Here is a 12,500-nt window from a genome sequence, read left to right on the forward strand (position 1 = left end):
TCGCACCTCGTGCGTCGGCACGGCCACCGTCAGCGCCATCTTCACGTAGGAGGACGAACCGAAGAGAGCCGGCACCGTGGGCGTGGCGCACCTGGGGCCCGTCCACCCAGGGTCGCACTCGCACTCAGGCTCCGCGTGGCCGCCGACGCACCGTCCGCGGAAGCCGCACGCGCCCCTGCCGCCCTCGCACGCCGCCTCCTGCGCCCGACACCCGGCCACACTGCCTTTGGCGTAGGGCGGCTCGCCCAGGTCCACGAGCTGCAACAAAGCTGCAGGATAGTTAGTGTCACTTTTCTCCTCCTGCCGAGGCGGCGAGATGGCACCCCGGGTCGCCCTGCGCCAAGACCTCACCTGACTATTGACCCGCAGGTGCGAGATGCAGCCGTCCAGCGGGCGAATCGTCGGCGCCTCGTCCCATCCGTGATCCTCGGGGCGCGGGCGCGAATGAGCCAGGCCGCCCACCTGCAGGGGGCTGGAGCCGAACCAGGGCTGCGTCTCGGCGGGGACGCCCCACGTCGCTTTCGCCACGCAGGGGGACCCGTCGTCGCGGCCGCAGAGGTCCACGGACACGACCACGCCCTGCTCGGGTTACCAGAGTGGGTTGTCTTGATATGAGAATTAACTCTAGAGCTAGAACTAAAAAGTAAAAGTATAACCCGGATCCTTATTGACTTTCGTGTGGTTGAGTAAATTGCTTGTGTCGGTGTGTTTGTTTATGTGTTCATGTTCGTATATGGTATACTTATGAGTATGTATGGGCGCGTGTGTATGAGTGTCTGTATGAGTGTCTGTATCTGTATGCATATGTAGTGTATACGTTTATCTGTGTACTGAAGTGTTATCACTTGTGTATGCGGATCAACTCTGCAGCTGTCTGAAAATATGTTGATATATGTGTGTCTGAGCCCACGTCTGTAAGAAAATTGATTATATTAAAATATTAAGAAAAAAAAAAATATATAAACCCGTCAAAAAAGTTTGGGTCACGCTTTTCTTCAATGAAGTAACTCAAGGGTGACTCAACCCGATTAAAAAAAGAAAAAGAAAATTACAAACAGAGAGAGAGAGAGAGAGAGAGAGAGAGAGAGAGAGAGAGAGAGAGAGAGAGAGAGAGAGAGAGAGAGAGAGAGAGAGAGAGAGAGAGAGAGAGAAATACACATCTTATGAAACTACTATATTGTGCAGCTGACCAAGCCAAAAGGAATGCGTGTATTTCTTTTCAGGAAATTACGTTCCTTCATCACCTTTTCGAACCCGACCACGTGGACGACTCCTTCGACAAGAAAGAAAGAAAGAAAGAAAGAAAAAAAACGTAAACGTAAAGTAAAACGTATAATATGTATATATATATATGTATATATATATATATATATATATATATATATATATACACACACACATATATACATCTACACATATATATATATAAATATATATATATATATATATATATATATATATATATATATATATATATATATACACATACACACACACACACACACACACACATACACACACACACACACACACACACACACTCACATACACAAAAACAACAACATTATATTGAAGCGCGAAGCAAACGAGCGGTGTGTAGGTGTGTTGGCATTTGTATATAATTTTTTTTAGCAGCCAGAAATAGAACGCAATTATGGGGTAGTATAACAGACCAGGAATACAATATAAAGAATTTTGTATTCTCTGAAATATCATAACCAATAGAAATCGGACATACGAAGGAAAAGCTTAACTGTGGATGAATATGCACGTGTGTATAGGTTGGTGCCAAATGTAGATATCTGAATGCTGAGTTTGTACATTTCATTCTTCGAATTGTGTAAAATAAAGTAAGCAGTAAATGATTTCTACAATATTACGCAAAACTGGCAACGCATAACTGCCTACAAATAAATGAAGACTGACGCTAACCAATATATTACAGAGTTGACAACATCGCATTCTGAGAAACGTCGCCGTCGTTTTATGAAGGTTTCAATTCAACTATAAATTTCTTTGATAATGGTAAGCTATTTAAGCCAACTGGACTGGCTCTTCTTTATCTTCGGAAGTGATATCAAATTGAAACCGGTTGCTCGTATTGCTAGCCATTTACAGATATGAATACATGTCTTGAGATGAAACATGTGTATCGCAAAAGTAAAAGAAAACAACAGCAACAATAACACAAATAAACATCAAACCAAACAAACAATATATAAACAATGAAAAACCAAAACAAACAAACAAATAAGACAAAACAACAACAATAAAACAGAACGAAGAAAAGCAATGACTCAAACGCTTCCTCACTCCAGCTGTCTTCATGACGAGATAGTACAGTTGAAGGGCACAGGGACCAGAAACGCAAAGGGTGTTTACATGCCCATGTGTGTCTATTTGCGTCTGATTTTGTGTGTAAGTATATGTGTGTGTAAATACATGTGTATGTGTTTATTTCTTGTGTGTGTATATATATGTGTGTTTGTTTGTGTGTGTGTTTGTTCACGTGCGTGTGTGTTTGTTTGTTTGAGTGTGCATGAATAAATGCATGAAGTAAAATCAACACGAATTTCATAAACTGAAGAATTTTTTTCTCGAAAACTTGGGCGGCCCACAGTTTGAGAACCGATACTTTAATATAAACATACGCAGAATGACTGACATATTTCGGAATATAAACAAGTATGCGATATTTTGGCTCCAGGAGAGAGAGGAAAAGATAATGCGTTAAAATGTACACAAGACTTGATGGTTCAATAATTCACCAGGTACATGAATGAAAGGGAGAGTTATCAATAGAAGAAGAAGAAGAAGAAGAAGAAGAAAAAGAAAAAGAAAAAGAAGAAGAAGAAGAAGAAGAAGAAGAAGAAGAAGAAGAAGAAGAAGAAGAAGAAAAAGACGAAGAAGAAGAAAAAGAAGACGAAGAAGAAGAGGAAGAAGAAGAAGAAGAAGAAGAAGAAGAAGAAGACGTAGATGAAGAAGAACGACAGCAACAAGCTAAAAAAAGAAAAAAAGTAGAAGCTAGAGAAGGAGAAGAAGGAAGTAGAGTAAGACAAAGAAGAGGAGGAGGGAAAAGAATAATAATGGCAAATATGATGATGATGATAATAGTAATAATAATAATTATAACAACAATGATAATAATAATATTAACAATATAATAATAACAGTGATAATAATGATAATGTAATAAGCTAAAGAAGAAGAATGAGAAATAAAAAAGGTAATAGTGCAAGGAGAAAAAGAATATCCTGAAAACGGAAAGGGTAGGAAGAGGAAGGACCGCGGAGGGAGAGCGAAGCCAGACCGACCTTGGAGTGAATCCGCACGTAGATGGTGTGCCACTGCCCGTCGTGCACCGTGGCATTCACAGACAGCTTGAGTTGACCGCCCCCGCCGTAGAGCAGCACCTGAGGCCGCCCATCCCGCACCTGTACGGCCAATAGCGGCGTGGGCGTCCTCCTCTCGCGACGGGGGAAGGTGGGCGCGAGGGGGCCGGAGTACAGGACGAGGGCGTGGGGGCGCTGGGTGAGGAGGCGGAAGGATATGGTGGTGGGGAGACACGGGGGGAGGGCCTTGACCCACACCCAGCCTGCCCCCGAGAAGGAGCGGGAGAGGACCTTGCACTGGGGGCCGTCGGAACCTCCGGGGCACACGCACCTGGGGGAGCATGGGGTGAGAGGGAGTAGATTAAGTCGTAGAAGGAGCATGGGGGTCGTAGATCGTTGGATGAATAGTGAAATGAGTGTGGATGAATAACAACACTAAATGAGTGTGGGTGAATAACAATGAAATGAGTATGGGTAACAGAATGACCGAATATGGGTTTCATATATAGTAACATAATGAACAAAGATTTTCAATGATAAGTGATAGAATAAGCAAGATTTTTTGAAAATGAATAACAGACGAGAGTGAATTGATCAGAATGGGTTATGGAATGGACAGTGAACAGAATGTGCATGATTTTTTTTTAAAGAATGAGTTTTAGGATGAGCATGGGTTTGCCGGCGTGGGCATGGGTCTTCTAAACCAACGATAGAATATGTATTCTTTTAAAGAAAGACATCATAGAATGAATATAAGTTTTGCTGAATAAACCCATATGTTTACAGTGAATATTTACGGAAGTTTTTACCACTTGCTTAAGCTATATTGTATGAGTAGAAAACAGATATAGATGTTAGATATATTCATATTTCAATTGACAAATAAAGCAAACACTACCAAACACAACCAAACACACACACACACACACACACACACACACACACACACACACACACACACACACACACACACACACACACACGCGTATGCAATGTTTGTCTAGGTGACTTTTCCAAGATAAAAAAGGATGGAACAACAAAACCTATTAGGAAAGGCAGCACAGGTTCACTTTGGTCTCAAAAGTTACAATGTTAAATTACCAAATAAAAAAAAGACCATGGAAAGAACAGACAAAGAAATAAACAAACAAACGCAATAACATAAATAGGAGAAAAAATTAGGTTAAAAAAGTTTGAAGAGATTTTGAAAAAAAACATGAATGTTTCTAAATAAAAGTTCGCCTTGTGAATATTTTCCCAATATCGTTTTTAAAACTGTTTGCAAAGTGTTAACAGCCAGGCCTTCCCACCTCTCCCCATTTTTCTCACTATTTCCCCTTTCCTCTATATCTGCGACACTCGTTTTTTTTCTTCTCTAGAATAACTGCTTGCCTGACTCTCCCCCCCCCCCTCTCTCTTAAAAAGGGAAAGTGAGGCGGAAAGATAGAAATGAGAGAGAGAGCAAGGGAGAAAGTGAGAGAGAACGTGAAAAAGGGAAAGTGAGTGAGAGGGAGAGAGAGAGAAAGAGAAAGAGAGAGAGAGAGAGAGAGAGAGAGAGAGAGAGAGAGAGAGAGAGAGAGAGAGAGAGAGAGAGAGAGAGAGAGAGAGAGAGAGAAAGAGCAAGAGAGAGAGAAAGAGCAAGAGAGAGAGCAAGAGAGAGAGCAAGAGAGAGTGATCGATAGAGAGCAAGGCTGAATGATCACCTGCTTTCCCCATGGGCTCCGACGCAACGACCTCCATTGAGACAGGTCGCGGGCGTGCAAGTGTCGTACTCGAGGGCGTGGCAGCGATGGGCGTGGGCGAGGCGCGGGGTCACCAAGGACGTGGCGTTGATGTCCACCACCTGCGAGGGAAGGAAGGGAGAAAAATAAGTGAGGACAATAAGGGGGAAGGGAGAAGAATGAGAAGAATAAGTGAGAAGAATAAGTGAGAAGCATGGAGAAGGATTGATAAATGAAATGTAGGAGTGAAGAATGATATAGAAAACACTACGTAAAGAATTTAAAGGGAAAGGAACTCGAAAGATCAAGATGATGAACATGTAAGATAAATAACAAGATGCATGGAATATATAAATAGATAAATAAATAAACAAATAAACACATAAATATATGAGGTAAAGAACAATTCGGACAAACAAAAAGTATAGGATACAGGACAGGGAACGCGAAGGATGAAATGAAGACGTGGGATAGAGAAAAATATGTAAGATAAAGAACAACAACAACAACAACGAAAAAAAACAAAACTTTATATAAGTAGTATGAATAACGTTAAGAAAAGAATATGTGGGATGAGAAACGAAAGAACTCAGAATACAGAACAAAATACGTAGGATAATGGGATAAAGAACACGGGATAAGGAACAATGCACTGAGGATAAAGAACAAGAAGGATAAGACACAAAATATGCAGGAAGAAGGACACAGAATACAGAAAAAAACAAGCAAAGAAAAAAGACTAATCAGTGCTTTCTGAAGCTAAGACTTCGGGATAAAGACTAAAGAGCAGAAAGAATATTGACAAAGCACAGGCAGCGCGGGAACTTTTACTAATACCTGAGGAGCGGACTCTGAATCTCACCTGCAGCGGGACGGGTGACGAGGACAACGAAGCGGCTGAGGAGGGTTCCTGGGTGTCCTGTGAGCCTGGGTGACGGTCGAGAGGCACCCTCGTGTCCTCCAGCTGCTTAGGGAAGGACGCCAACTTCTCCGAGTCCTTCGCCGTCACCGTCAAATTGACCGCTTTGGAAACCTGTTGCGAGGGTGAAGGGAACGAGGCTGGGAAACTCTACGGGAACAACACACACGTTTCGTTTCACATGGACGTTCTGTACCACCGTGGAAAATGTCGGACCTAAGTGTATATTATACGACTGCCCCCAAAAATGACAGTGTCCCCCCTGCTATACTTAACAGTATGCACTTGCAAGTATAAATGAGCATCTAGACACTCTTTCCAATGCATATGAATGCTAAACTGACGAATCCTTGCAGTCTGGGAGCAGAGCAGGATGCGCTTTTGTTGTATATAAAAACAATATTTTGCAGCACCAGGATTGTAGGAGGGTTCATGACTGGGCTAGCACTATGCAAACCGAGTTGGCAGGAATACTCATGGCCACCGAATTTCTATTGAACCAAGGCTCAGGGGTCATTTTCTGCGATTCACAGATTGCTCTCCAGGCTCTGAACACTCTAGACAAAGGTGCGGGAAATATTGCAAATGACATCAGGATAAACGTGTATCGTGCAAAAGAACGAGGCCATAATATAAGTTTTGTGTGGATTCCATCGCATGTTGGAATCCCTAGGCATGATCATGCTGATCGCCTAGCAAAGTCAGCATGTGACAAACAAAGTGTGGACATAGATCTTGGGATACCTCTTTCTAGGATTTTCTACATCATTAAAGCTTCCTTCAGAGAGGACTTGACTGAGTTGATTAATTCTCAACGCCCTGAAAGCTGTAGCATAAAGCACTATGACCGGTTTAGGCAAGATTCCTTCACCTATGGTTTATATAAAACAAGAACAAGACAGTGTGATGTGACTGCAAGAATCAGGCTTGGATATAGTTTGTAATGTCGAAGAGTAAACTGTGTAATGAAGAATATAAGCGAACATTTGTACATTATATCTCAGAGTGCCATGTGATACAGCCTTTCAGGCCACCTAGCATGAGGTACGGAGAACTATGTAACTACTTCATATCATCTGATGTCTTAGAAGATATACTTATGTTGTATCCTAAATTTGGAATGTAGTATCACATAACCGAATATAAAATGTATTAATGCTTTCCCACGCCCAAGGTATATGCCGGCGTGGCAGATGAGTGGATAAAGGACTGTGCAATAGTTCTTTTCCCTAAACTGATAAAGTACTCATAGCAATGTTATAGCCTAAAATTCAAATGTAACACTATGTAATGTTATGACCATGCATTAAATGTACCACAGCTTGCCCACGCCTGTGCAGTTAGCCAGGGTGCTAAATAAAGGACTAAACTAAACTAAAACTATGTGCAATCAGGCTTGGATATAGATTGTATTGGCAGGTCAGTACAGTTTGTAATATCGAAGAAAGTAAGTGTAAACTGTGTAATGAAGAATATAAGCGAACACTTCTACATTATTTCTCAGAAAGCCATGTGTTATAGCCTTTCAGACCACCTAGCATGAGGTACTGGGAACTATGTAACTAGTTCATATCATCTGATGTCTTACAAGATATACTTATGTTGTATCCTGAATTTGGAATGGAGTATCACATAACCGCACATCAAATTTATTAATGCTTTTCCACGCCCAAGCTATATGCCGGCGTGGCAGATAAAGGACTGTGCAATTGTTCCTTTTCTTAAACTGATAAAGTACTCATAACAATGTTATATTCTAAAATTCAAATGTAATACCACTACGTAATGTTATGACCATGTATTAAATGTACCACAGCTTGCCCACGCCTGTGCAGTTAGCCAGGGTGTTAAATAAAGGACTAAACTAAAAAAAAAAAAAAAAAAAACTATGTGCGAGAGGTTCGCGAATACGATATACGAATGTTAGTGAATATCTATTGAAACACACATCAACACACACACACACACACACACACACACTCTCCCTCTCTCTCTCTCTCACACTCACACACACGCGCGCGCACGCTCGCACACACAGAAACACACACATACTCACGCACACACATGAACACACATACAGACGCATATGCACGGGTTTGCAGGCTCGCACATTTGATTACCTATTAATATCACGCAATAATGAACAGCAATAACAAAAGTACACCAAAATTAAAATCGAATTAATATGCAGATATTCTCAACCGTAGCACAGTAATCAGTAATCAGCAGACGGATAATTATAATTTCCGCTTTTCAGTAACTCGCTCCTTTTTTTTTCTGCGAATGTACAGTTCATGGTTGAAAAGGTATAAATTGACTCGACAGCTTGTGGATAAAAAAGATGGACCTTTAGTACAAATACTGGTCGACCAGCGTAATGTGGTCAAGTTTACCACTAATCAGCTTACCAAATTAGCGGAAAATATTTAAATTCCACCGCTCTTTATCAACCAGCATCATTAACACGAGTCCCACGATGAACCTCATTCGACCCTCAGCCCTTTAGCCGTTCACGAAAAAAAAAAAAAAAAAAAAAAAAATCATACTTTGCCTCCGCTCTCCTTACCTCGGCGGAATGAAGCTGCAGAAGTCCCTGGAGCTTCACGGGGTTGATGAAGCCCCCCATTGCCTCCCTGACGCTCACCCACACGCACGCAGACCGGGCGGAGGCGTCGGAGGAGGACGTCGCGGGGGACACGAACGAGGGCGGAGGCGTCTGGAAGAAGGTCGACGTGGCGTTGGGTGGGGCGTCGAGCGGGAACGGAGGGCGGCGGGCGTCGTGCACGCTCACCACCTCGACCACGTGGGCGTCTTTACCCACGGCGCGAAGGATCCCCTCCACCAGGCGACCCAGCACGCCCCCTCCGCGCTGGGGGTGACAGACGTGTACATAGAAAGCAATCTGCCAACTTGCTTACCTGCTTAACTGATTATGATAAAATAGTGATAAAACAATGATAAAACAATGATAAAATAATGATAGCAGTAGTAGTATTACTACTACTACTGCTAATGATAATGATAATAAAAATGATGTAATAATGATAATGATGATAATAACAAAACAAAAACAGCAATAATAACAGTAATGATAAGAATAAGAATAACAATAGAGATACTGAAACTACTAATACTACTACTAATGATAATGATATTAATAACAATAATAGAACTACAAATGATGGCGATAATAATGATAATGATGAAAGTAATAACAATAATGATGATAATAATGAAAATGATAATGATGATAATTATCAGCAAGTTAATAGAAATAGTGATGATAATAATGACAATGATAATAATAATGATGATGATAATGATAATAATAATAATGATGATAATGATAATTATAACGATAATGATAATAATGATAACTATAACAACGATAACACTAACGACAACAAAAAGTAACAATGACAACAACCACAACAACAACAACACTAATACCAACAACACATAACTTAAACAAACAACAGAAGCCCCTTTAACCCTTTGACACCTTACCATGGGCGTCCATCCTTTAGTCAACACCGCAGGGCTTATGGGCGAGATAGTCAGTGGCGTGGCGTGTGTCAGGGAATCGTCCGTTAACAGTTTCACAGTTACAGTAACATTCGCCGACACTCCACGCTGTCCCCAGAGCCGGTCGCTGACGGTGAACTGCAGCTGGTGCCTGCAGGCGAGGAGAAGGGCGGGAGGTAACACAGGGGGTGGTTTGGGATCTGTGATGAGGATGAGGATGGAGACTATGATGATTGGCGATGATTATCGTTATCTTCATCGTTATTATTATCATTATTACTATTATTATCGTTATTATTATTACTATTATTATCGTTATTATTATTACTATTATTATCGTTATTATTATTACTATTATTATCGTTATTATTATTACTATTATTATCGTTATTATTATTACTATTATTATCGTTATTATTATTACTATTACTATTACTGTTATTGTTCTCATTATTACTAATACTATTATTATTATTACTATTACTATTATTATTACTACTGCTATTATCATAACACAAGTAGCGGAATTATTACAACTAATATTTCCATTATGATCATCATCACACCTCTAATTTCATTATCATCATCATTACTATTACCAAATAGTAAGTAAGAAAACAACTACTGTTTTTACTATCATTATCATCATTACCGTCATTTTGCCAGTTGTCACAATTTCCCACATTTAAAAAAAAAAATATCCCTAATGAATATACAAACATAGATGATGATCACAGTAATTATACTTACACAATTATTATTTTCTGGCCGCTGGCAATCGTTAAGCAACGTTCACCCAAAAACTAATAAACTACTATTCTTTTTCCACATGCAACTAATTGCACTTATATTTATCAAGTGGATCTAAATGCAGTATATAAGCGAGCAAAAGGGTACATGCACAGCTACATGTGAATTAATTTGTGATGTGTCTGTGTTCATCGAACATGTGGATAGGCCAATCAACTACAAGTGCAGGCCGGCGATTTCTGTCGGGTTAAAGAAAAAATAAACATATATGTTTATGTATATGTTTGTACATAAATAGAACTACAGTACAAAAGCACAGGCATCTATGTCTATATATATCCATATCTATATGTCTACCTATAAACATATACATATAGATATATGCATTCACACACACACACACACACACACACACACACACACACACACACACACACACACACACACACACACACACACACACGCACACACACACACACACATATATATATATATATATATATATATATGCATATATATATATATATGCATATATATATATATATATATATGCATATATATATATATATATATATATATATATATATATATATATATATATATATATATATATTTATATATTCATGTCGACAAATGTAGAAAAGGTATGAATGAGAAGGAATATCTTCAGAATACAAGAGATGTATTTGACCGGTTTCGATTATATCTTCGTCAGAAGATTCCTGACGAAGATAGAATCGAAACCGGTCAAATACATAAGATATTCCTTCTCATTCGTACCTTTTCTATACACACACGCATATATATATATATATATATATATATATATATATATATATATATATATATACACACACACACACACACACACACACACACACACACACACATATATATATATATATATATATATATATATATATATATATACATATACACACACACACACACACACACACATATATATATATATATATATATATATATATATATAAAATCGTATACACATATATACATACACATACATGCAAATATGTTTATATATATGTATATATATATATATATATATATATATATATATATATCTATATATTCGTACACACACATATACATAAACATATTTGCATATATGTTTATATATATATATATTTATACATACACACACTCATATATACACATGCATACATAAAATAATAATAATAAAGAATAATAAACTTTATCTCGTATAAAATACACACATTACATACAGTTTATACATAGTTTTAAAAATATGATATAAAAATATAATAAAAACTATCTAACAAACATGGTAAAAAGCTATAGTATAGTAAAACATGGCATAAAATATGATATAAAAGATGGAAAGATCTAAGAAGGATCAGAAACACTAGAAATATACAAGTAGTTTCCATACATTAAAAATATGGGAGTTATAAAGACTGTTAACACTAGTAAGTATCTTTACAACATAGTATAAAACTTACATTTGCCTCGTAATCTTCAGTGCATTTTGTAAAGTCTCTTATCAGCATTGCTCTCACGTCATCAGAAAACCAAGGTGTTAAACTCATTCACAAATTCAATTGAGGTATCAACTTTACTCCTACTGCAAAATCTTATACTCTATAAGAAGTTCTTCGTAAACGAGGAACTTCCATTAACCAGCTGTTGAGGCCCACTTACTGAAGGAGACACAAGTACAAAATCGTCTGCATAGATTATATCATTTACAATTGTATCATCGTTCGGAATCCCCGATAATCCATCCATGTACACCAAGAAGAGATATGTTGATAACAGTTATCCTTGCCTAACTCCACATGAGATATCAAATTCTCTGGAGACATTTTCTCCCCATCTGACACTCATATTTTTTGACTGGAGTACCAAAACTGAAGGTTCTGTAGCACATACGCCGGGATTCCTCGTTTCCGCAAAACTATCAAAGAAGTATTCATGCCAAACCTTATCAAACACCTTTGATAGGTCTAAAACACACGTATATACAGGCGTCTTCCGTTTCCTATATTCAAGTGGGATGTGCTTTGATATGACCATTTCGGTCCCATGGTTTCCTTCGTATGCAAATTGATTTTAAGACGAGAACATTTCCGGTTTGATTCTACCCAGGATAACTACCCTAAGTAACTTAGAAATTAAAGAGGCAAGCGCAATGGGCGCTAGTTTATAAAGCTACCGATGTCATCGTTCTTATCTTTAATGAAGGGAACTAGAACTATCTTTATTAAAGCT

At 38.9% G+C, this 12,500-nt stretch overlaps 1 protein-coding gene across 1 annotated transcript in view; it reads right to left on the reverse strand.

The window, feature by feature from the left end:
• The window catches only part of LOC125045390 (putative neural-cadherin 2), a 248,072-nt gene that overhangs the window by 15,004 nt on the left and 220,568 nt on the right, over positions 1-12,500 (reverse strand). Inside the window, exons 15-21 of the mRNA XM_047642600.1 lie at positions 9,480-9,648; positions 8,539-8,841; positions 5,916-6,086; positions 5,036-5,175; positions 3,315-3,663; positions 352-579; positions 1-258 (exon numbers count right to left, since the gene is read on the reverse strand). The exon at positions 1-258 is cut by the window's left edge and continues 90 nt beyond it. Coding sequence (XP_047498556.1) covers positions 1-258; positions 352-579; positions 3,315-3,663; positions 5,036-5,175; positions 5,916-6,086; positions 8,539-8,841; positions 9,480-9,648 — 1,618 coding nt within the window. The remainder of the gene's footprint in view (positions 259-351; positions 580-3,314; positions 3,664-5,035; positions 5,176-5,915; positions 6,087-8,538; positions 8,842-9,479; positions 9,649-12,500) is intronic.

This window comes from Penaeus chinensis, chromosome 37 (assembly GCF_019202785.1).
Source record: "Penaeus chinensis breed Huanghai No. 1 chromosome 37, ASM1920278v2, whole genome shotgun sequence".
NCBI lineage: Eukaryota > Metazoa > Arthropoda > Malacostraca > Decapoda > Penaeidae > Penaeus > Penaeus chinensis.